Source organism: Lissotriton helveticus, chromosome 10 (genome assembly GCF_964261635.1).
Source record: "Lissotriton helveticus chromosome 10, aLisHel1.1, whole genome shotgun sequence".
Taxonomy (NCBI): domain Eukaryota; kingdom Metazoa; phylum Chordata; class Amphibia; order Caudata; family Salamandridae; genus Lissotriton; species Lissotriton helveticus.
The window spans coordinates 782,534,008-782,559,573 of record NC_136071.1 but is presented as its reverse complement, the minus strand read 5'-3'; the positions used below and the strand labels follow the sequence as shown (position 1 = coordinate 782,559,573).

The window sequence follows — 25,566 nt, the reverse complement described above, 5'->3', positions numbered from 1 at the left end:
AGAGAGCATTAGTATTATCTACTTTAGCTACTGTAAAGCCTCTGGGGATCTACTGGACTCTGTGCACACTATTCCTTACTTTGGTAAAGAATATACTGAGCCAGCTTCCTAGACACGAGTCACGAGGGCCTGAAAATAGGCAGTTTTACAGAAACTTCAAGAAAAAGACCTCAAGTATTCCTGGACCACTTAAGAATAGCAACAGAAGGCATGCTAATTAACAAAAGAGAAGAATGAGTGCTGATCTCTTACCATGCTTTTCATCATACAGACTTTCTCTAAAAGCCATAGGGAAAGTGGAATCAGAAAGACCTCACAATTAGTTCCTCCTATACATATCGCAATTTGAGTAACACACGCTAGGAGTCACTGATGTTCTTCCTCTCAAAATAAGGAGAGAATTGTTTCCTGCTCTAAACCTAAGAGTGAGGTGTGATCGCAATTAATTGACTTAGCTTGTAGTACATTTCAAAAGTGGACACCTTGAGAACTTAGACCATGCAAGGATGCAATCTTTTGGGGAAATGAACAGAAACCCGAAAGTATGGCACACAATTACAATAAATAAAACTGTGCTATATATCTACATTGTTAGTGATCAACTGGGAGGGAGGAGGAATAAAGTGTCCACTTATTTCCCCTGGGTAAGAATTCAGTTATCAGGAAAGGAAATTGGACACTTGTTACAATTCGAAACCATTGGTTAGAAAACACCCTCAAAAAATCAATGTTATTTGGAAATGCGGTATATATTCTTCATCCGCCCCCACATTGATATTGTGGCATTTATCATTGGATGTTGCAGTCGTGCTCAATGCCAGCCTCATCCAGAGGCACCTCTGGTATAGAATACAGTGTCCAGAGATTGAGGGAAGCCCCCAAAGAAAAAGTGCAAAAAATTGTTTTAAAAAAGAGAACGTCACCGTGATACTTTAATAGAGGGTGAGATTCTATTGAAGTAAAATACTGGTATACTTGAAAAGGATCGAGTTACTAGATCCGATAGTATTACTGGAATAAGCTTGTCGACATGTTTCAGCTCCCCTTGGCCCAGCCGGGTCTATGGAGCTTTCGTCAGGACTAACATACAAAAGGGTATATATACTCACACAACTTGTGTAGTACTTTTAAGTGTCCACTTTTTGGCACTTAATTATCAAACGTGTTCTCAGTGATCTTTACACAGAGAGCGTATTGCCTCGTCAGGGGGTTGCCACTTATTAAAGCGCAGAGCCGCGTGGTATGAAGTGCTGTCGCTTGTGCGGACTCTGCCCCTGGTCCAGTCTTCAATAGAATCTCACCCTCTAATAAAGTATCACGGTGACGTTCTCTTTTTTAAAACAATTTTTTGCACTTTTTCTTTGGGGGCATCCCTCAATCTCTGGACACTGCATTCTATACCAGAGGTGCCTCTGGATGAGGCTGGCATTGAGCACGACTGCAACATCCAATGATAAATGCCACAATATCAATGTGGGGCGGATGAAGAATATATACCACATTTCCAAATAACATTTTTGAGGGTGTTTTCTAACCAATGGTTTAGAATTGTAACAAGTGTCCAATTTCCTTTCCTGATAACTGAATATATCTACATTGGACATTGCATTATGAAGATGTAACCCACGCCCAAAATCTGAAGTTAGACTGCTCTCTGAAATCAAGGCAAATGCAACATTAATCAAGAAAACACTTTAATCCAAAACAGACTAAACATTATATGGGAGGGTCTGAAAGTGAGTAACTCAAGCCAATGATACTGTTGGCATGGAACACCAACGGAAGCAAGGTATGTGTCACTGGCGTAACGAAAAGCGAGGGGGCCTCCCTGCACGGTACTTAGGGGGGGCCCCTCCGGGCTCAATCAGGAGCTCTCTGGCCACAGTGCAGTGCCGGGGGGGCCCTTGGAGCTAGAGGGCCCCCCCCGCACCGTGGGGGCTGCGTGGGCCTGTGTTACGCCCCTGGTGTGTGCAGTAGGGATTAGAGCAACTGTGGCAGCCCCAAAGAGCAAAAGATATTCTTCTACAAAATGGAATATGAGAGCTTAGCAGACCAATACTATGAGAGTAACAATGTGTTTTTATCACACAAGTACACATATGGAAAGTAAGAAATCATTACAAGATGTCTGCAGCGTGCATCTTTCTGTACTCTTCTATTAGAGCTGTTTAAATAACATCGTATAAAAGTTTTATCACTCTGCAGTTGGCAGTTCTTGTATTAAAACATATGTTTTTCTTGTAACAGTCTATTTGGAACACCATAAGGCGCCTCTAATTAAGAAATTTACTCCACTGCGCTACTGCAATATTTAATCGCAGGTGAGTCGTGACATCACAAAGCCTCTACCATCATCAATAGCACTGTGAAAAAAAGGACTCTGAGGGGGAATACGTAACTGCCCCTTAAACAATTGAAGGTGTTCACACCGCTTTTATCTAAACTGTCCATCCCGAAAATCCAGTCATTAAGTGCCCACTGTAAAGTGTTTCTTCTCTGAACTGCTAGTGTTCACCGCAGGGGAGCAGGAATCTTTGTCTGTGTAACCCGCAAGTAGCAACTTTGATGCATGCGTTTGCAATAAAATACAAGCTGCTTATGTATGTAATTATTTTCACACCTCAGATACCATATTTATTATAAATTATCTGCAATTATGATCTCTGCTTAGAAAGAGTAAGCAAAAAGGATTTGATGGGGGTTCCATTAGAGCGAGGGTGATGCAACGACCATATTTTACAAGGAATAAAATACCCCCTACCTAAAACAAATTTTTTAATGGATTTTGTAATTATCTCAGTTCCGTATAGAGGAACTGAGCCTTCGAACACGTTCATTCCTTTGATAACAATCTCTTACCAATATGTATGAGACAAGGCAAATTGTTTAATCAATAAATCATACACGTAAAGAATGTTAATTTTCAAACAGCATCAAAAACACCATGAGACACTGATAATACATGATTCTTGTACAGCAAACGCAAACTACTTACTTTTTGAGATGTCTGAAAAGCACCTGCATGGTATCCTGGTTGGGCTTTGGCAACTGTTTGATTAAATCTTTCACAGCATTGACACGGTGCTTAGCATCTTGTTCTAAAAAGGAGATGGCAAACAGAATACTCGGATTAGTACATACTGTTTATACTCCATGCTATCAGGTTTCTAACATTTGAATCAGATGTAAAAAGTCTTTCAACTAAAAATTCAAATCTATATTTTGCTTATGCCTATGCAGTTGCAGTAAATTACTCCAAAAGGAGTGCATATATTATATGATCAGAGGATTGAAAAGGCCTGCCAAGGAACAAATACGGGTTATATTACGTCTGAAACACACACCTATTGAGCAACGGAAAGCCGGATATATGCAAGGCTGTAAGAATGACTCAGTCAGAGGACAGCACTGTTAATCAATAAAGAAACTGTCATGATATAATGGACCTTTCACATAGAACAATGTCCTCTTTAGTCGAGATGAACAAGTTGTATCTGGTACAGACATAGTCTAGCTGTAAAATCCTTAACTTGTGAATTCTCCCCAGGCGTCAGACTGGATCAGGAAAAAAATTCTCAGCAGTACCTCTGCATGCCCGGGGGTGGCACTGCATGGCTCCGTTCGACGTCAGCTCCGGATAAGACGTCAGTGGAGCCATACAAGTCCCCTTCAGCACACGGACGTCAGCTTCTTCTGTTAAACTTTCCGCGCGGAACGCATTGACACATCGAAACTGGCTATGGTCAGGTCTGGGGTTCAACAACAAACGAAAAAGGGGGAAAAAGCTAAACCAATCTCAAAATCAATCAATCAATCAATCAGGAAATTTGTATAGTGCGCTACTCACCCGGAGGGGTATCAAGGCGCTTGGGGGAGAGGGGTCCGCTACTGCTCGAACAGCCAGGTCTTGAGTTGCTTCCTGAAGGAGAGGTGGTCCTGGGTGAGACGGAGGTGGATGGGGAGGGAGTTCCAAGTCTTGGCTGCCAGGTAGGAGAAGGATCTTCCTCCCATGGTGGCTCTTCGAATGCGTGGAACGACGGCGAGGGCGTGACTGGTCGATCGTAGCTGGCGGGTGGGAGTGTAGAAGGTCAGGCGTTTGTTGAGGTAACTGGGGCCTGAGTCGTGGAGGGCCTTGTGTGCATGGGCGAGAAGACGGGACGTGATTCTCTTGCTGACGGGGAGCCAGTGCAGGTCTCTCAGGTGTCGGGAGATGTGGCTGTGTCGGGGGATGTCCAGGATGCGTCGTGCGGAGGCGTTCTGGATGCGTTGGAGTCTTTTCTGCAGTTTGGCTGTGGTAACGGTGTAGAGGGTGTTTCCGTAGTCCAGTCGGCTGGTGACGAGTGCCCGGGTGACCGTCTTCCTGGTTTCGGTGGGGATCCATCGGAAGATCTTTCGGAGCATGCGTAGGATGTTGAAACACGATGATGAGACGGCGTTGACCAGTCTGGTCATCGAGAGGGAGGAGTCCAGGATGAAGCCCAGGTTGCGTGCGTGGTCCATTGGTTTGGGTGGCGCTGCCCAGGGCAGGGGGCCACCAGGAGTCGTCCCAGGCAGAGGGTGATGATCCAAGGATGAGGACTTCCGTCTTGTCTGAGGTCAGTTTCAGGCAGCTGTTCCTCATCCACTCGGCTACGTTTTTCAACCCTTCGTGTAGGTTGGTTCTGGCGGTGGTGGGGTTGTTTGTGAGGGAGAGGATCAGCTGAGTGTCGTCGGCGTAGGAGATGATGTTGAGGTTGTGTTGGCGTGCGATGGCTGCGAGGGGGCTCATGTAGCCGTTGAAGAGGGTGGGGCTGAGTGATGATCCTTGTGGTACGCCGCAGATGACTTCGGTGGCCTCGGATCTGAACGGGGGAGGCGGACTCTCTGGGTTCTTTCGGCGAGGAACGAGATGATCCACTCCAGTGCCTTCTCTTGGATTCCGATATTGCTGAGGCGTTGTACTAGGGTGCGGTGGCAGACAGTATCGAACGCTGCGGAGAGGTCCAGGAGGACGAGGGCCGCTGTTTCCCCGTTGTCAAGCAGGGTTCGGATGTTGTCAGTGGCTGCGATGAGGGCGGTCTCGGTGCTGTGGTTGGCTCGAAGCCGGACTGTGAGTGGTCGAGGGATCCGTTCGTCTCGAGGAAGGCGGCAAGCTGTTTGTTGACGGTCTTCTCGATGACTTTGGCAGGAAACGGGAGGAGCGAGATGGGGCGGTAGTTCTTGAACAATAGGTCCAGGAGGACCTACTGACTGAGATAAAAGATCGGCCACACCTCAGTGGGAGAAGATAATGGAGAGAGAGACCTTTCGTTTTAAAGGTGGCAACAATCACAACAAAAAACCCAAGCCAGTAACATGCACCCTCCGGCATAGTGGTACTGAAGTACAGACGCCCATTGTAACCCAACTCCAAGGAAGATAAGCATGGATCCAATTAAACAAAAGGCTAATTGGCCCCATTGGAACCTGGATGCATGACCACTAGAAGGGGCAGAGGACTCTGCAATGTATACAATAGAGGACTGAGCCACCGGGTCGACTAGGCAGATGATGGCATAAATCTTAGATGAAAAAGTGCCCACTAGATGAGCCAAAGCAAACCACTAAGTGGAAAGAAAAACTAAGATATTAAGAAAGGTGTGAATGGACCCATCCAAGCACAACAAAATGAACTAATTCCTCCACCGCCAGAAGGGAAAGCAAGACCAAGGTCCAAAACGAAGAACAGATGTACCCGGGAAGGTAAACAGAGTCTGAGGAAAAAGAGGCGAAATCCTACACAAAATAACCTGATAACAGTCGGAATGCCTTATGTGAACCCAAGTACACTAAAACTGGTTATGAAAGAAAACATACGACTCCTGCCCTGATAAGGGCTACAGAAGAAGGGCCACCAGACGCAAACCCCCTTTACCCTAGCAGGGACAGGGCCCTAGAAAACGAGGTATATACAAAACGAGGAAGGAGTTCTATCATGGAGAACCAATCCGGTGTCATTTTCTCCCTTTTGAATTTTTTTTTAGTAATTATTTATTTCTTTTTGTTATATCAGGAGACTGAAAAGGATGGATACCAGGCCGCCGAAAAGCCAGTGTAACAAAACCTATCCAAAGAGCATAAATGTACATATGAAAAACTGAACACCGTCCTAGCAATATACCTATACACGTAATGGTTACAGCAGCCCGATAATACATGGCAAGCACTCAAGGCACGCTGAGAATGCCGCGAGAACCAGCAACAGAAGGTGAAAAAAGGGGGGAGGGGAGAATGCCCCTCCAAGAACAAAGCGGGGCTAGAACACAAGACAACATTTCTTGCTAGAAGAATCTCAACAGGCATGTACTCCCCAAGGGGAAAACATGAAAGAGTGCACTTATTCAAAAACGCGTACCAATACCTAAACCTAGGAAGTCAACAAGAAGGTATGACTGAGTATTCCAGAGACTCCCAACGGGATATTCAGGGGAAAGACTCACACAAGACAGATAAGGAAAGCAATCCCCATTGGAAGGAACATGATATACATATAGAACACAGGTTCATACAAGGACCGCTCAACAGCCGTGAGGCAAGGAGAACAGATCACACAACGGCTGGGAGGCAAGGATAACAGGTCACACAACGACCATGAGGGAAGGATAACAGATCACGCAATCGCTGTGAGTTTTATGACTCAAGCTTCACGTAGCGCAGCCGGGGTACATAGAAAGTTAGAGCATTGATGCATGGTCAAGATTCAGTTAGTCCACTGATCTTATACTTTTGCGAAGGCCCCTAACTCATATAAGAGGCCTTCTCCACCGTAAGCCGTTGCTGGGTTTACTGTTCCTGACAAGTGACCACACCCCCTTGTTCCGATCGAGTTCCTCGCTGTATTGCATCCTGCTGTGGGTCCTCGACTCCCTGTCGAGATTCTCTTTGGGGACATCGTCTGAATTTTCCCCAGGTATCCCGCTGCTACCTTTGGTTCCCCTCCGGGTGAGACTGGCATATGCGTTGCTGCTCCGCTCCTTCTCCTTCGGAGCTGGTCAGCAAGCCACGGCGCCATTTACCTTCAGCCTCAGCCTAAAGACGTGCGCGTTGCTGCTCTGCCCCACTCCTACCATTGAGCCGGGCTGCATGAGGCGTTTTGAGAATTTCCTAGTTTTCCCTGATACCTTACTCACGTACGCGTTGCTGCTCCGCTCGTTTGCTGATACTGAGCCTGCCAGCACGCTACGCTGTGGGATTCCTTCCAGCAGTGCATTGTTGTTACGGCCTAAGTCCGTATGCGTTGCTGCTCCGCTCAACTCTTATTGTGGAGCCGGCCAGCACGCTGCGATGTAAAGGTGCTATAGACTGCTTCCGACACCTTATGCCTCCTTTGGGCTTCCACTCTCAAAAAACCCTGGAGTCACACATTAGCCCTGTATGTGTGTGGATCTGAGTGTCATTTCTTCGTCCCTTAAGTGCCCATTTTCCCACTAGTCAACACAGACTTCTCTCATTAGGCAGATAAGTGATTTCAACTACTGCCTGTGATTTTCCAAGAGTGACCGGGACGTTCCAGCTGGTAAGTGAACTGTGTTTAACTGAAATTGACATGCATTAATGTTCTAAGATAAGTTATTAGTTATTTGAGGATAGCCAGTAAGACCAGTTTGTATTTTTGTTTCCAGCACTCTGTATATCTTGTTGCACACTACAACGTTTCCTGTTTCTACATCTGGGGACGAGTGGTGGTCACTATGATTTATTCCCCTCACTTTTGGGGAACCATTGCCTGTGAGTGAGTTACTATATATTCCTCCGGGAGTTGTTGTCAAGAAGTTTTGGGAACAGCAGCTTCGCTCCCGTGGAACCTCGCTTGGATCAGGCTGGGACTCAGCCATCAGATCTGACAGTGAGGTGGAGTAGAAGGCAAACAGGAAAACATATGCCGTTACACAATCGAATGCCAACCAGACCGACCCTGCTGAGCGTCCGCAGCAGTGAGGACGGTCAAATACTTGGGGTATGCCGTATATTTCCCAACATCAGAGGAATTTGAACCCCTGGGTTGGGGGTACCTGTACCACCAGAGGCACAAAGCGGCACCATTGAATCCCAAAGCTTAGGTACAGCAAGTTTTCACGAAAATCGCCAATCCTACCTCTAGCCAGGAGAGGTGGCATACGGCAATACTGGTGTGTGCGACCAAATCCACAAGGTGGAAACAGCCAACAGGGAAAGATCGATCAATTGGAGGGCGACGTTTAGCCTGATGTAATACTGAAAAATCTCCTCAAGAAACCACATTGTCATTGTAACAATCGAAGAGTAGAAAGAAACAACTCCAAAGGTGTGGAGAGCAAAAATGTGTACCATTGATATGTGATAGAACCCCTAAGGGAAAATAAGAGGCTACCAAAAAGACTGCAACCAAGAAATAAGGTTTCCAACGTAATAACAGGACATAATGACACGTCCTGAGCCAAAGTCAAGGAACAGAAGAAAGGGCAATAAGCCCAAATGACCAATATCACATACTGGTAAAGTAAATCACGGAATAAGGGACACACACAACAGGCAAATCCCAAGAACGCCACTGGCCAGTAGAGTAAGGCCCTATGCAGGGTCTCAAGACAGGCAGCTAGTCAGCAGCTCCAGAAGACCAGGGTGGAGACCGTGATCTGGCGACTGATGCAGGGGAAAAGGGAGGAGGAGCAAACTAAGGATCTGGCTCTCCAGGACTAGCCCGAAACCTACATAAGGCCCCATCTGCTTGGGCTCCAAAAAGATGAACCCCAACAATTGGCATGCCAAGCAAGGCTGACTGGACAGCTTCTGAAAATCCAGGCACCCGAAGCCAGGTGTGCCAGCGCAATGCCACAGCAGACCAATAGAATCAGTGGAGTATATTCCACACCTGATGAGCAGTTTGACTGCTTGGCGAACATCTAACATCAACTGGTTAAACTCGCCTTTGTTAGCCCTTGGGAACAGAGGTAAAAGTTGTACAAAGGAGTCCCTCAATGCATGGAGAAAGTGTCCGAGGATGCAAATCGTGTTGGTGGAGCGTAAAACTGCACTAGAGGAGGAAAAAGGAAAATGCTACTTACCAGTATGCATCTGTTCTTGGCATGTAGAGCTGCAGATTTCTATACTTTGCATTAGATCGCCACCTGGTGTTTGGCTCGGATGATTGCATGTTGTTGTCGTCTTGAAAGAAGTCTTTGTAGTCACGAGATAGGTGACTCCTCCCTAGGACGATAGTGCGCATGGGCATTGGCTCCATCCTTAGATTGTTTTTCGCCATGATGGGAAATGATGGAGTTAGTAGAAAGAAAGAATGTCCATACGGGTATATCTAATTAAGATAAAACTGGAACAGATACAGGTCCCGGGGAGGCAGGAGGGCGTGTAAATATCTGCCGCTCTACATGCCAAGAACAGATGCATACTGGTAAGTAGCATTTTACGTTTGAGGCATATGAGCTGCAGATTCTACACTTTGCATTGATTGTGCAGCAGTGTCTCCCCTAGCGGTGGTCACCTGTATCCGTTGCAGTAGTTTGAAAGAGTTTTGAGGCTTGGCCTACTGCAGCTTGCTGCTTGGCTAGCACATCAACACAATAGTGTTTAGTGAAGGTGTGTGTTGTAGACCATGTTGCTGCCTTGCAGATGTCTTCTGGGGGAATGTTACCTAAGAAAGCCATGGAGGCTCCTAGTTTGCGTGTGGAGTGCGCTCTAGGAGGAACTGTTAATGTGTGTTTTGCCTTGTGATAGCATATTTGCATACATTTAACAATCCACCTTGCAATTCCTGATTTAGAAATGGGGTTGCCTTTATGTGGTGGAGAGAAAACTCCAAATAGTTGCTTTGTTTTGCAAAACGATTTGGTCCTATCGATGCAATAGAGAAGAGCTCTTTTGACATCTTGTGTGTGTAGAGCTCTCTCTGCTACAGAGTCTGGGTTTTGAAAAACACTGGTAACTTTACAGATTGGTTTAGATGAAAAGGAGTAATTACTTTAGGAAGGAATTTAGGATTAGTCCTTAGAACCACTTTGTTACGGTGCAATTGTAAGAATGGTTCTTGTATATTTATTTATTTATTTATTTATTTATATGTCCTTTATTTCGATAAAATATCATAAAAGGTGCAGATAAAAATAAAACATTTCATTTTACATAATCCATTGTAGGTAGCTGTATGGATAAGTATCTATTAGAGGGAGTACATGTTATATTAAAAATAAGTGGATAAAAACAGATAAAATCAATTTCCATAAAATCAGCAGTAATTTCCAATTGATTTTGCATCTTTTTACATTTTATACAAAAAACTATAACTTGTCGTGTGTCAGTTGTTAAGATTCTTTCTGCAACTCTATACATCCTAACACCAATATTCAAACAAAGAGGTTTGATCCATTTTTTCCTGGCTGCCAAATATGCAGGACAGAAAAATAGTATGTGTGCATTGTCCTCCTTCATACCTTCACTACACATACCACAATTATCATTGCCGTTTGTACTCGACTTTTTAACATCAGTGATCCATATCTAAGCTTTAGGTATAGTGTTTTTGCTAAGGGAGGATTTACTTCATTCAAAAAGGGTTAGAAACAAGGCTCTATTTTGAACAGGTAACATTCTTTTGTCAAGGAGCCATTAGATAGATCACTAGTTCTCCTTTCATTCATATAAGCCCAAAAGGAGCTTTTTAGAATCCTTTTTGAGCATGAGGTTAGTGCAGTTGGATTTGTCCAAAAATGGGCTAGTCCAACCCTCTCCAACCATGCTCTGATATGGGCATACCATGTGATGCGGCTAAAAGCATCCAGATCTTTTAACTCCACTAGAGCTATTCTATAATGTATCAGCTCAGGTATGGTCCATAGCCTAACCCATAACATTAGCGGTCTTAATATGGCATGGTGATCTGTCCGCTTCATATTTAAGTCAAGAAGCATTGGTATTATTGGGGTATGTACTGGTAATTTTAGGAGTGCTCTATAAAATTCATTCTCCTTGACCTCGAAAGATTTTTTGCAGAGGGGTCCCCACAGCTCGGCCCCATATAATGCTGCCGATTGTGCTTTAGCCCGATAAACTTCGAGTGCCGGTAGCACAGCTTTGTTTCAGCTGTCCCTATGCCTTTTTAGTATGGGGCGACTATTCTGTGTTAGCACTAGCTTACTTTTTTCTATTTGTGATTTCCACAGCATTTTGGAGTCAAAGGATACACCCAAATATATAAAAGTTTTAACATGTTCCAGCTTTTGATTATCTAAAACCAAATTTCCCTTAAAGGAACTGTGTGGATTTATTGCCATATACTTGGTTTTGCTGGTGTTTATCTCGAGGCCCTTTGTGTTACAGTATGAGTGGAAAGTATTAAGTAGTGTTTGCAACCCTCTTGACGTTTGGGATATCAGGATGGTATCATCTGAAAATAGCAAGGAAGACACAATTTCGCCCCCTATTTTTGGTGAATCATTTTTACACTTGCCTAGGAAGGCGGGCATATCATTAACAAACAGGGAAAAAAGAGTTGGGGCAAGGACACAGCCCTGGCGAACCCCCCTTTGTATTGGTATCTCTTTGGTGAGTTCGCCATCTGGACCCCACCTCACTTTCGCGAAATTGTTATGATGGAGTCTTTGTACCTGCTCCAAAATATTTTTTGGTAAACCCTGTTTGGCAAGCGCCTTCCATAACAAGTGTCTGGGGATGAGGTCAAATGCGGCCCTAAGATCAACGAATGCCACATACAAATGGCCCCTTTGCAAATTTACGTATTTCCAGCTTAGGCAAAAGAACCTGAATAGCTGATCTATAGTGCTAACTCTTGCTCTGAAGCCCGCTTGGTATTTGCTAAGGACATCTCCTTCATCAATCCATTCGTTGATCCGATTTAAAAGGTGCCTGGCATACATTTTTTGCTGTATGTCTATTAAGCTTATCGGGCGATAGTTCGCGGGATCGCTCCTGTCGCCCTTTTTAAAAATACAGATGATTACCGCTCCCCTCCAAGTATCAGGCATGCTAGCACCCGCAGCTATATGATTACACAGATGGTTAAGATATGGTCCCCAAATTTTGACATCGTGCTTGAACAAGTCTCCTGGAATGGAGTCGAGTCCCGGGGCTTTGTCAGATTTTACACAATTAATGGCTGTGTCTGTTTCCTTAAGGGTGAATTTTAAGATAGGCTCAAGTGAGTTTGGAGATGTTGCATATAGGTTTGTGAAGTGATCAACCCAAGTCTCTTCTTCCAAAAAAACATCTCTAGTACACTTCGCTTCCCTATTCTTGTTTGCAACAATTTTCCAGAAGCGAAAAGAATCCTTGCTCTTTACTGCGGTCAGCATGTCTGCCCATATTGCCTCGTCCCAGATCTTCTTAGCAGTCTTGAGTGTTGTTTTATACTTCTGCCGTGTTTCCCTCACCTTGGAGCTATGGCATTTAGTTTTTTTTTTTTTTAAAAAACTTTATTGAAGGAAGGAATAGTGGTTCATCAGTTACATACATTCCAGTGGGCGATCCCATATAGCATTTCAATTTAACATTTCTAAAAGTGACGCGCGATGTTTCGTAACATGAACTGCGGTGCCTGTATTGCTCAGGTACATTACATACATCATTTGTGAGTTGCACCGTGCAGGATTGAGTTCCCTGATAACCCCTCCCTCCCTCCAGTGTCAGTGATGGCGAAGTCTTTTTTTCATTGAACAGTGTGAACAAACTTCCCAACTTACCCCCCTGAAACATGTGTCATCGCAACCTAGTTCACCTACCCACGTGGTACAGTAGTCAGTGCCTCTCCACGCACCGTGGCGCGTGGCCGGGCCAGCGCCGCTATAGTAGCATTGTCTTGGTCACGAGGCAGCATCCCGTGACCGTTCGGTTACTCCTCCTCCCCCTCCGAATCTGAGTCCTCCCCTTCCGGCAAGGGTTCACAGATGTCCCCTCTGTACTTGTTCCATGCCGCCCAGACTTTGTTCCATTTCCGGGGCGCCGCTCGGAGCACGTATACAGCTCTTTCTGTCACCATGAGAATGTCCATGTTTTTGGCCCACCTACTAGCGGTGGGTACTTCCGGCGCCCCCCACTTCTGCGCTATGTCCCGTTTAGCCACTGTCATAGCCAACGAAGCCCAAATTAGTTTGTACCTGCCCAGATCATTGGGGTCCCAGATGTTCAGAAGGCATTTACGTGGTTCCGGCAATATGGACAGTTTAAGGGCCTGGGAGAGTGAGCGGAGTACCCGCCTCCAGAACTCACAAATGTGCGGGCATTCCCATAGTGTGTGTATCAGTGTCCCTTCCTCCCCGCAGCCTCTCAAGCAAAAGGGGTGTAGTGCCCTCCCAATTTTGTGCAGCAGCGGCCTGGTGTAGTAGACGCGGTGTAGGATTTTAAGTTGTACTAGCCTGAGTTTACTCGAGATCCCAACCTCCTTCGGGGAGGCCAGCGCTTCATTCCATTCGAATTCGTCAGTTCCACCTAGCTCCCCTTCCCATTTTTCTTTAAGTTTTAGTGTCGGGTCTTGGAGGTTGTTTAGCAGTTTTTTATAGGTAAGGGAGGTGGCGCTCTGGAGCATGTATTCTGTCAGCAGCCTATCCTCCAGCGGGGAGGAATCCGGCAGGGTGGTGCCTGCAGGGATTGCTTGCAGTAATGCGTGTCTGATTTGGACATATCTAAACGTCTCTGTGGGTCCTAGACTGTATTGGTGTTGTAGGTGCGTGAATGGTAGCACTGAGTCAGTATCCCACAAGTCTCCCACTGTAGATATGCCTATGGAGTCCCATCGCTCAAACCCCTTACAGCCTCTCAGGTTTCCCAATGCCTTTGTGTCCCATAAGGGCGTCATTTTAGTGATCCGACCTGTCCAACCCAGACGGGCCTGTGCCACGTGCCACAATGTCGCCGTATGTTTGGTCGGGCCAACCAGTGTTTTTAGTTGGGATTTGTTATAAAGTACAGACAGCATACCCTCCGTCCCAAGTTGGGACCAGTCCGCCCGATAGGCCGGGTCGTTTCTTGGGGCGTGGATCCAGTAGTTCACAATTTTGAGCTGGGCCGCCCAGTAATATAGCTGGATGTTGGGGAGCGCTATGCCCCCTTCGTACCAGCTTTTCACTAGTTTGTCGTATGCTATACGCGCCGGGCCAGCATTCCATAGCAGGACCGTGACCAGCGCCACGATCTGTTTAAAGTATCGCGGCGGTACCAAATACGGAGTATTTTCGAGGACATAAAGGAGTCGCGGGAGGGCCATCATCTTGTAGAGAGCCGCTCTGCCCAGAAGGGTCAGGGGCAGGGTTGCCCAATATTTAACATCGGCTCGCAGGCGATCTATGGGTGGCTTCAGGTTGTTGACAAAAAACTCCGCTTCCCCACCTGCTATGACAATGCCTAAGTATTTGAAAGAGGCCGACGTCGTCAGCAATGGACAGTTCGCCTGCAATGTCGGAGCCGGGCCCTTCAACGTGAATATCGTGGATTTCGACCAGTTGAGAGTGTAGCCCGACGCGCGCCCATGCGCGTCACAAAGGTCAAGCAGAGCTGGGATGCCTGTATCAGGTGCGGACATGTAGATAAGCATGTCGTCTGCATATAGCGAGACTTTGTCCTCCCATCCTTCCTCCCACGTGATGCCTGTGAACAGTGACGTGGTTCTGATCTGGATGGCTAGAGGCTCAAGCACCAGTGCGAAGAGCAGGGGGGACAGGGGGCAGCCCTGTCTAGTCCCCCTGCTCAGTGGGAAGCTTGGTGATATGTGGCCGTTGGCCACCACCTGTGCCACGGGTTTCGCATAAAGTAGCCGTATCCATTGTATGTATTTCGGCCCAAACCCCATACGTTCCAGTACCACGAAGAGATACTCCCACTCCACCAGATCGAATGCCATTTTGGCGTCGAGAGAGAGAATCACCGCCTGCTCCGCAAGGAGGTGCGCTCTGGCTAGTACTCCATGGACCCTTCTAAGATTCATCGCAGTGCTCCGGCGGGGCATAAAGCCCGACTGGTCAGGGTGGATCAGGGTACTGAGGTGGGGTAGCAATCGGGCAGCCAGCAGTTTAGCCAGTATCTTGGCTTCGATGTTCAGTAACGATATCGGGCGGTATGCGTTGCATTCTGTCGGGGGTTTCCCTGGCTTGGGTATCGCCACGATCGTGGCCGTGCGCTGATCTAGCGGTAGTTCTAGCTTGTCCCTGCTTTCCAAGAACATGGCCAGCAATGGGGTACTGAGGTCTGGAGCCATGGACTTGTACCATTCCACCGGTATCCCGTTAGGGCCCAGAGCTTTCCCGGATTGCAACGCCTGGATTGCCAGCTGGATTTCCTCTCCCGTTGGGTCCAGTTCTAGGGTGTCCCTATCTTCCTGAGAAATGCTGGGGATGGTAAGGTCTGTGAGTGTCGCCGTCGCCATTTGTCTAGTGACTCTCCGTTCTGGTGTGTACACTGCCCGATAGTGTCGTGCTAGTTCGCAAACTATTTCTTCTGGGTGTACCAGTGTTCGCCCCTCCTCTGTGTTGAGCTTCTGAATGCCTCTAGCCCCAGTCCCTCTCCTGTCCAGCCACGCAAGCATACGGCCCGCTTTGTCGCCTACGTCGTAAATTCTATGTCTAGTGTTCGCGATATAACCCTTTTCGGTCGTTTTGAGGTGCGCCAGGTGTTGTTGTTGCCTAATCATGAGGGTGTGCGTCGTGGATGGGGACGGGTCCGACATATGTGCATGGTTGGCCAATTCGAGCGCCAGCTCCAGGTCTGTGAGGACCTTTCGTGAGTCTCGTTTGTGTCCCGTAATTGCTGCAATGGCCGCCCCCCTGAGGACTGTTTTGTACGCCTCCCATAGGGTTGAGGGTGATTCCACTGAGCCCGTGTTTTCAGCAAAGTACTGCGTGGTTACCAGTTGAAGCCTTTTTCTAATCTTGGGGATTTTCAGAAAGTTGGGGTAGATAGGGTAAATTCGGGCCTTCCGTGTACCCCCAGCGGCGAGTGTTAGGACAACCGGAGAATGATCTGAGATACCCCTGGGTAGTGTGTCCACCCTGTCCACCATGTCCAGTCCCAGTCCCAGTGCCATGAAGTAGTCTATGCGAGAAAGGCTATTGTGTACCACTGAATAATAGGTGTATGTAGTGGTCTCGGCGTTCAGCTGTCGCCAGAGATCCACGAGGCCCAGGGCTTCCGCAAAGTCCGACAGTGGAGCCGTACCGCGTGGCCGGGTTCTAGAGGGAAAGGTGTCCACTATCGGGTCCATGACTGCATTGAAGTCCCCCCCAACAATTGTTGCGCCATCAGGGAGATCTAGAAGGAATTTGCCCAGTGCCGGAAGGGCCACAGAGTGTAGGGCTGGGGGAATATATACTGATACTACATTTAGAGCCCTGCCCTCCCACTGCCCATGTATCGCGGCAAAGCGACCCTGGTCATCTTCCACCCGGCGTGTTACTATAAAGGGGGATGACTTTCTCATCAGTATGCCCGTTCCCCTGGAGCCAGATGTGAAGTCGGCATGCACAGCCATCGTGTAGCCTCTCCTGTCTAGGGCCTTGCAGGTGGACCCTGTGAGGTGGGTTTCCTGTAGGAGTATTATATCTGGGTTTTGCCGTTTTATGGCCTGTAGGACCAAGCCTCTCTTAATTTTGTCCCCCAGGCCCCGGACATTCCATGTCAGTATGCGTAGTGGGGGAACCTTCCCGGCCGTGGAGGAGCCCTCGGCGGGCGTGCGATTAAGCGGCCTGGCCATTAAGGAGATGAGGGAATGTTGCACACGACGTGTGCTGTGGCGGAGCCCATGCGCCGGTGTGTGTCGTGCTGTGGAGGAGACATACTGATGTCGAGGTAATAGCACATTGTAGGTGGTGAGCGATGACTACAAACAAAATTAAACAGTTCAACTCGAAAACTTCGATCCCATCCCCCCTCCCTGCTACCCTGCTCCACGGACAATCCCCCGCCCGCTTCCCCAACTGTGCAGAGTGCTTTTGCCCTCCCCCATACATCTTACTTGCTCGTGGGGTTGGTGAGTCCCCTTCGGGCACTGCCTGCGCCCACCCTACTCAGCTTTGTCCGAGCCACGGCATCCGCGGCCCACACAGTCTCGAAGGCAATGTAGTACAGTGTCATACCGGAGCCGATTGCCCAGAGTCCAAAGGGTCTCTCTCAAGGTCCGATTCTATTTCCTCTCCGCCTCTCTGCAGCGGCTGCTGGGAAGACTGGCTGGGCGGCGACCTCTCAGGACGATGTCGCGGTCGGTCACGCTGTGAGCGGTGTCTCTGCCCCGCAGGTCTCCAGCCTTCCAGCCATTCCTGCGCTACCTCTGGTGTGTCGAAGAACCAAGTCTTTCCCTCCGCCACTATCCGCAGTTTAGCAGGGAACATCATGGAGTATGGCAGTTCTCTGTCACGTAGCGCTTTCTTAACCTCCGTGAAGGATTTGCGTCGTCTGGCCACTTCCGCCGTATAATCCGGGAAAAAGGCTAGGGTTGCATTTTGAATCCGTACTGGCGTTGAGTTCCTTGCTGCCTGTAAAATTGCGTCTCTATCTCTGAAGTTGAAGAGCCGGGCCAGTACTGGCCGTGGTGCTGCCCCCGTCTTGGGAGGGCCTCCCGGCACCCTATGCGCCCTCTCCACCGAGAAGAAGTGAGATAGACCTTTGGGTTGGAGCTTGCTTTTGATAAGGTCCTCTATATAAAGGTCCATTGCCCCTTTCCCCTCCGTTTCTGGAAGCCCAAGGATACGGACGTTGTTGCGTCGCGAACGCCCTTCCTGGTCGTCCAGCTTGTCGTGCAGGAGCTTGGTCACTTTCTGCATCCTTTCCATGGCCACTTGGAGCTCCGAAGTGTCTTCCACCAGTGACTTAGTGACCACTTCCACCTGCGACACCCTCTCCGCCATTTTGTGAAAGTCAGCTCGCAGCAGGGAGACTTCCGAGGATATGGCGCCCACCGTGGTTTTCACCTCCGAGAGTGTTTTCATGATATCCTCCAGCGTTATTTTGGTAGGTTTCTCTGCATCCTGGGCTTGTCCCGAAGATGGGCGCCCCGTGGTCTGTTGTTGACTCTGGTGGCCATAGGCGAATTTGTCCAGTTTGGCCTGCGTAGACCCACTCCTGAGGCCTTTACCCGCCATAGTGTTAAGATTTGCCAGGTTCGAGGCTTCGCCGTGCGTCGGAGTGAACCGTTGGAGTCGGGAACAGCAGGTCGGTGGGTGGGTGGTGGACTGAGTGTTCTTGTCTGCTGACCGCTGAGCCCCAGTGGCCGTTTGCGTGGGTGCCGGGAAAGTGCCTGTCGGTTCCGAGTTGGTGCCCCTGGTGGTTTTCTCCTGGGCTGGGGCGGTTACTGCGACCTCTCCCTACGTTTGCAGTGTCGCTCCGCCCTACACGGCCACCACAGATGATTTGGGGTCCGAGCACTGTCAGCCGCCCCCCTCACAGGCCGCCGGGTTACTGCCTCTGCGTTGGCGTCGTTAGTTGTGGTCGGCAAAATGCAGACCTTCTCTGTGCTCCCGCGCAGGTGGCCGGAGCGGCGTCGTCCCCCCGGGGTACCGGCGTTCTGGACCGTAAGTATGCAGCGGTAGCAGTGTCTGCTGTTACCTCCCAGGTGCGCGGGGGCTGCTGGTGGCCGCCGAGGCGTTCCCGGCCCGCTAGGCCTTCGCGGGGGGGGGGGCGGGGGGTTGTACCAGGATGAGGGCGCCGTGTCGTGCGGCCAGGGCACCAACCTGTGTGTCGCTGCAGTCCCGTTTGGTGGTGGCGGCAGTCCGCGCGCCTGCGGATGGTGTTTGCAAGGGTGTTAGGCTAGCTTGGGACCGCCCGGCTGGCGTCCGGGTGTGTTCACTCCTTCCGGCCGGCTCGGCCGCGCTTCCGCCCGGGCTCGGGTGTCACGAAAGGCCGGTGGTGCTCTTCTGGCTACAGGCCCCAATTTGCCAGTCGATGTAACTCGGGCTCCGGTGCTCTGATCTGTTCCAACGTTGGACCGGTGACACCGCTGAAGCTCGGGACTCGAACGCCGCCGCTTCAGGCGCGCTAGTTAGCGGATTTGTGTGCCGGATAGATTAAAGGCTGCAATGCCCTCGGGAGCTCTCACTTCAAGCGGCCGCCATGTTCGGCTGCTAGCCACGCCCCCATGGCATTTAGTTTTAATTGCTATTACTAGCTCAGTTTTGGCACAACGGCAAGCTTTGTCGTACCAAGGTTTCCCCATTATCTTTTTATTCTTATTTGCAGAATCTGGTCTAAGTAGCTTAGTTATTAGTGGGGTTATTTCTAGTATAAACCTTTTGTGTAGTTCTAAGAATTGGTTCTCCTCGAATTCTATTTCTGCTACTATATAAGTAGTGAAGGTGTTTGCAAAAGTGTTGTAGTTTTTTGCAAGTTTCGTGTTGTTGTCCAATGTGTGTGTCCATTTAACGGCACGACGATTATTAGTCACAGTTATGTTATCACTAATATCTAGAGCAGGAGATTTATAATCCAGAGTACTAGATATAATCTCTTTTTAGTGTTAATTTGAGTGGCCGGTGGTCACTTTCTACCCTTTTCTTGACTTTGAAGTCTACTACATATTGCCATAGGTCAAGAGACAGGACTACATAGTCTATCTTACTTTCCATGTCCTTCTTAAAGAATGTGAGAACATGCTCTTAGCCCATGCGTGGTCATTAGACTTGTTATTTGAAGCGCCAAGGATGTGCATGCAACCTGCTTCACGCTAGATAACTCAGGGATCTCATTTACCACGCCCTCATCCACATGGATACAGTCCAACCCTTTTATTGGTTCATACTCACAGTTGAAATCTCCCCCTAAGATTAAGCCTGTGCCTGTAGGTATTTTACTTATGATCTGCTCCAATTGGGCAAATACCTGTGATTCCTTAGACGTCAGACCAGGGCGATTGTAAATGTTATAAATATTCAAGACTCTGTTGTCGTTGGTCACTATTTGTATGCCTAGTATATCAAGGGAGTTTGTCTCTACTTGTTTTATAGTACCATTAATGGTGACTTTTGTCCAGATCAATAGGCCCCCTGATGGCCTGCCTTTTTTGGACGCAATTGCACCGATACAGAAGGTTTTATATCCTGATCGGTGGATCATTTTGGTGGCCCAGGTTTCCTGTAATTAACATATGTCGATTTTTTCGACATATTCATTCCACCCCGGGTCTTTTGTGTTCTTTATCATACCTGCAATGTTCCACGAGATTATTTTTAAACTTGCACTATCTTTTACATAGTCACGTGGTCCTTTAGTCCCACTTGGGATAGTGGCCAAGGCATTTGTAGACGCGGCATCTCCGCGACCATTACAACCAGTTTGTTCCCTATTGCTATTTATAACTTCAGATGATTTGGAATTTGACCCTGTGTCTTCTCCTCCCTTCTCCTTCGGTGGGCTTTTCTGTATAAGTGGCGGGGGCAGTCAATCCACCCCATCTAGCTGTGACAGCTCCTGAAATCTATTTTGTGTCACTATTGAAAATGCCATGCTATTGCTATTACCTCTTGCCCCAAAACAGTCATTTGGGGGCTGCTGGGATAGGTTTCTATAAAACTATCCTAGTGGTCTAAGTGTGATACCCTGATCATTTTGGGGTAGAGAGGCAGCTCTTAGCAGTGCAGTATTGGCAAGGTGTTGGTTTCTGAAATTAATAATAACACAGTCGCCATTAATGTTCTTGTGAGATCTACCTATCCAGGAGACTCTTCTAGTGGTTAGGATCTGGTGTGATAGGGCCACTGGATACCCACACTCTTGATTAAGCCATGACACAGTTTTATTTTTCAGAGAGTCGTGGGATTCTGACTTGCTTGGGTGACCGGTCACTCTTACTGGTGGGACATTAGTTAAGACTGCCACAAACGGTGCACATTCTGGTGGTAAGTCTGGTTTTGAGGTAACCGGGCAGATATCACTTGCAACTACTACACCTTGTTTTTTCTCTGAGCCAGTTACTTGTAATGGGTTTTTGCGCGCTGGTTCTTGTATAGTGAAAGCTTGAATCTCACTAACTCTTCTAAGAGAGGTAATAGCAATGAGGAAAGCTGTTTTCCATGTGAGAAATTGCAGTTCACATTTGTGTAAAGGTTCAAAAGGGGGTCCCATGAGCCTGGTAAGAACAATGTTTAGGTTCCACTCTGGAGAGGGTGGTAACCTAGGAGGAATAATTCTTTTTAGTCCTTCCATAAAAGCTTTTATTGTTAATACTCTAAACAACGACATATGTTGTCTGTTTTGTAGATATGCAGCAACGGCTGCAAGATGTAAGCGTATAGATGAGTATGCTAGATTACATCTCTGCAAGTAGAGAAGGTAACAGATAATATTTTGGATGGAAGCATCCAAAGGATCAATTTGATTATTAGTGCAGTAAATGGCAAATCTTTTCCATTTCGCAGCATAGCAAGCTCTAGTAGTAGGTCTTCTGGCTTCTTTAATGATATTCATACAGTCTGGTGGCAGGTTAAGGTAACCAAACTCTAAGACTTCAGGAGCCAGATTACTAGATTCAGTTGACTTGGATGCCTGATGTCTCCATGGTTCTGCGTTAGCATGGATGGTGTCAGAGACAGTTTTTGGTGTGGAACTAGAGTGTTCTAGCAGTGTGGTGAACCACGGTTGGCGTGCCCATGTGGGAGCTACCAGGATCAGTTTGAGAGACTGTTGTCTGAGCTTGCGTACCGCTAGTGGTATTAGTGGGAATGGCGGAAAAGCGTACGCAAATCTGCCTGACCTGTTCTTCCATATTGCATTGTACTTGGACAACGGGTGTGGAAACCTGGCGGCGAAGGTTAGGCATTTTGCGTTTTCGTGCGTGGCAAACAGGTCTATGTCTGGATGACCCCACTTGTGAAAGAATGGTTGAAGAACTTGCAGATGTAGTTCCCATTTGTGAATCTGTTGTGTCTGTCGACTTAACAGATCGGCTATCTGATTGTGAACTCCTGGAAGGTGTTCTGCAAGCAGATATATCTTTTGTGGAATGGCCCATCTCCAAATGTTTTGTGCGAGGTAGGACATCTGCAGGGAATGTGTGCCTCCTTGTTTTTGTATGTAGTACATGGCTGTCATGTTGTCCGTCCAGATTAAGACAGATTTGTTCTGTATGTGCATTTGGAAGGACTTCAGTGCTAGGAAAATTGCCAGCAACTCTAGGTGATTAATGTGAAACACCTTTTGTTGAGCGGTCCATCTTTCCTGAGTTGTGTGGTGGAGCAGATGTGCTCCCCATCCTATCAGGGATGCGTCTGTTGTCAGTACTATCTGTGGAACTGGCTCTAGGAACGGCCGCCCTTTGGACAAGTTTTTCGTGTTCCACCACTGCAGAGAGTGATGTGTGTGGCTGTCCACCAACACCAGGTCTGTTAGTTGTCCTTGTGCCTGATTCCACTGATGTGCTAGACATTCCTGTAATGGGCGCATTTGCAGTCTTGCATATGGTACAATACAAATGCAAGAAGCCATCACGCCTATTAGTTGCATGACCACTCTGGCTGGGAGAGAGTGATGGTTTTGAAACCTTGTAACTAAGGCTTGAATGCTTTATATCCTGCTGGACTGGGATAAGCTAGGGCTGTATTGGTGTTTATGGTAGCCCCAAGGAATTGAGGTACATGAGAGGGCTGGAGATGTGACTTGGTGTAGTTGATTGTAAACCCCAAGTCGTGCAGTGTTTGAATTGTCTGAGATGTGTGTTGGACACACTGATTGAATGTCTTGGCTTTTATGAGCCAATCGTCTAAGTATGGGAAGACGTGGATATGTTGTCTTCCGAGATGTGCTGCTACTACTGCTAGGCACTTTGTAAACACTCATGGTGCGGTTGTGACCCCGAATGGAAGGACTTTGAACTGATAGTGTTGTCCTTCTAGTACAAATCTGAGATACTTCCTGTGAGAAGGATGTATGGGAATGTGAAAGTAGGCGTCCTTGCGGTCTAGTGTGGTTAGGAAATTGCCTAGTTGCAACAATGGGAGCACTTGTTGTAAAGTGATCATGTGAAAATGATCTGATTGTATAAACAGATTGAGAGGCCTTAGGTCTAGAATTGGTCTTAGTGTTCCGTTCTTTTTGGGTATTATGAAATAGAGTGAGTAAACCCTTGTTCCTTGATGTTTCAACGGAACTAGCTCTATTGCATCTTTTTGCAGCAATGAGAGAACTTCTTGTTGGAGCAGCGTTAGATGTTCTGTGGACATTGGACGCTGTCTGGGTGGTATATGTGGAGGGGTAGCTGTAAGCTCTAGGCAGTAACCATACTGGATAATTTGTCTTACCCACTTGTCTGTTGTGATGGAATTCCAGACAGGTAGGAACTGTGTTAATCTCCCCCCTACAGGAGTGGTAAGCTGTTGGGGGAGCTGAAGGAAGTCACTGTTTAGTGGTGGAAGAGGATCGATTGTTGTTATTACCTCAACCTCTTCCCTTAGTGTTATTATCTCTGTAACCTCCTCTAAAATATCCTCTATTGGAGGATGTTTGCGTATTGTTTTTAAAGGAAGTTGAATTGTCTGCTCCAGTTTGTTTGGAGCCTCCTCTATAAAAGGAGCGACAAAAGGAGCCTCTTGGTTGAGTGGACTGCAAAGCTCCCATAGATTTTGCAGTATCGGTGTATTTTTTCAAGTGCTACGTCTACCTCTGGACCTAAGGAGGACGCTAGTATTTATTGCTCTAGGCACAATCAAAGTATAGCTATATGGCAGCTGGTATGGACACGCCGTGTGCACAAGAAACAGGGAGGAACCACAAGAGTTCGTTCTTGGCTTTATGGTACGTCTCAAGAAAAACAAAATCCCGAAAATGGATCATTCAGTAATCATTTATTGTAAGAACGAAAATTCACTCAACCAAGAAAAGGCAACCAACACAGAAAGGTTGGACTGTAATTAATATTGGTTGTTTCGTAGTATAAAAAAAACAAGTTTGTTAACTGGAAACACAAGTTAAAATAGAAAATGTCATGATTCATTGACAATACTTTTCAGTTGGTTACGTTTCACACAGATCCATCAAGTAGGGGATTGGAGGCTTGGGTGTGGAATGGTGGTAATGGGGAAGGAGGAAGTCTAAAAATGTGTTTTCATTCGAGCTCCCCCTGAAATGTTTGCCATGTACTACAGCTAGAAATATTAAACCGAATTACACCCAACTCTCCACTAAAGAAGAAATGTAGTCAAAAATATGCTTAATAAATGGTTTGGTGGAACATTTTCAGTACTTTTGGGAAAATAATATCACACAATCATGCTGAGTGGGCTTCACAGAATTATCTTGTTGGCTGACAATGTGATCATGAAACTCACTGGCTTTTGTCAATCAAATTTGAACATTCAGAGACACTTTATTCGTTGAAGAAGAGCTTGGATTTTTGTCATCTGGAGTGATGTCACAGGTTAGGTCATTCGAAATGCCCTCAGCGATGGCATGGCAACCTCATCCGTTATGGGTTGCTTATATTATATCACGGTTTTTCTTTGTGACTTGCTGAGGTTTTTATTAAAAAAATATAGATCTAATAAACGTTTAGGATTTTCCTGAAACACAACTTAACGTTAACGTTTTTTCAGTGAAAAACTAGACAAGTATAGGATTATAGTACGTGTAACTTAACAATTTTTTTGTGGTGCCAACGTGACCAGCCTCTAAGCTTGTTTGCGTATTCATTCAGGAATGATTAGTATTTCACAGCAGGAAATACATCTTAATCATCACAGTGGTCAACTACCTACGCCACTTATGACCTAGAGGTGACCTGCTCTCTTGTTAATAATAACGTGCACACACATTTTAATCAATCAAGGCCCTTACTGCATTCATTATACTTTTTCCAGTTAGTCTTCCACAACCTTAGGCTGATTACTTAATATATGCAGAGTTCTACTGAAATGTTTCCCTTAGTTAATATTACAATAATCACGGATTTATATTTTCAGGAACTTACTGATTGCATTGACAAAGTCATTAAAGTGGTTAAAGGTGAAGAGTGGTTCAGGCAGCTCTCGAAAAAACATCTTCAGTGCTCCAGTGATGACATGGATATCCTCCCACTTGCTATCATTAAAATCCAGCTTTTCATCTGGAAAATAAGAAAAAGAACACTGAACAATGAAAATACCCAGCAATCTAAACATAGTGCTGCATCAGACTGCCCAAAATGACTTTTATAGGGATTAAAGGTACTTGTTAAGGAAGATAAGAAAATATCAAATCCCTTAGATACTCCAAAGTGAGATAGAGGCAGTGGTGTAACACAAGATGATGATGGAACCCCTCTGCCCCCCCCCCCATCATCATCAGAATGTCGTTAGGGGCCTGAGACCCACATACCAGACATTCAAAGTCTTTAGACTGCTTGGAGGGCTGGCCTGCCCCACTGGGGCAGCTGTGGTACGTTTTACGCCACTGGATGAAAGTATTGTACAGTGTTGGAGGGATTCCCTGTTACCACAATTCGTGGCATAATGGAGTGCTAAATCATTTCATTCAGAGTTTGAGGAGTAGATTCTGGTAAATTTCAAATGTCCTAGTTTATGTGTTGCAGACAAAACCGAGCTGCAATTAATAACTGATTGTTTATCCATCCATCTATTCAGGCATGCATGTTTCCAT

General features: G+C 47.0%; 1 protein-coding gene across 8 annotated transcripts in view; it reads right to left on the bottom strand.

The window, feature by feature from the left end:
- ARHGAP12 (Rho GTPase activating protein 12) overlaps positions 1-25,566 on the bottom strand; it is a 399,139-nt gene that overhangs the window by 15,158 nt on the left and 358,415 nt on the right. For all 8 annotated transcript variants that reach the window (XM_078663344.1, XM_078663346.1, XM_078663345.1 and 5 more), the window contains 2 exons: positions 24,899-25,033; positions 2,996-3,098 (listed from right to left, as the gene is read on the bottom strand). In XM_078663344.1, coding sequence (XP_078519470.1) covers positions 2,996-3,098; positions 24,899-25,033 — 238 coding nt within the window. The remainder of the gene's footprint in view (positions 1-2,995; positions 3,099-24,898; positions 25,034-25,566) is intronic.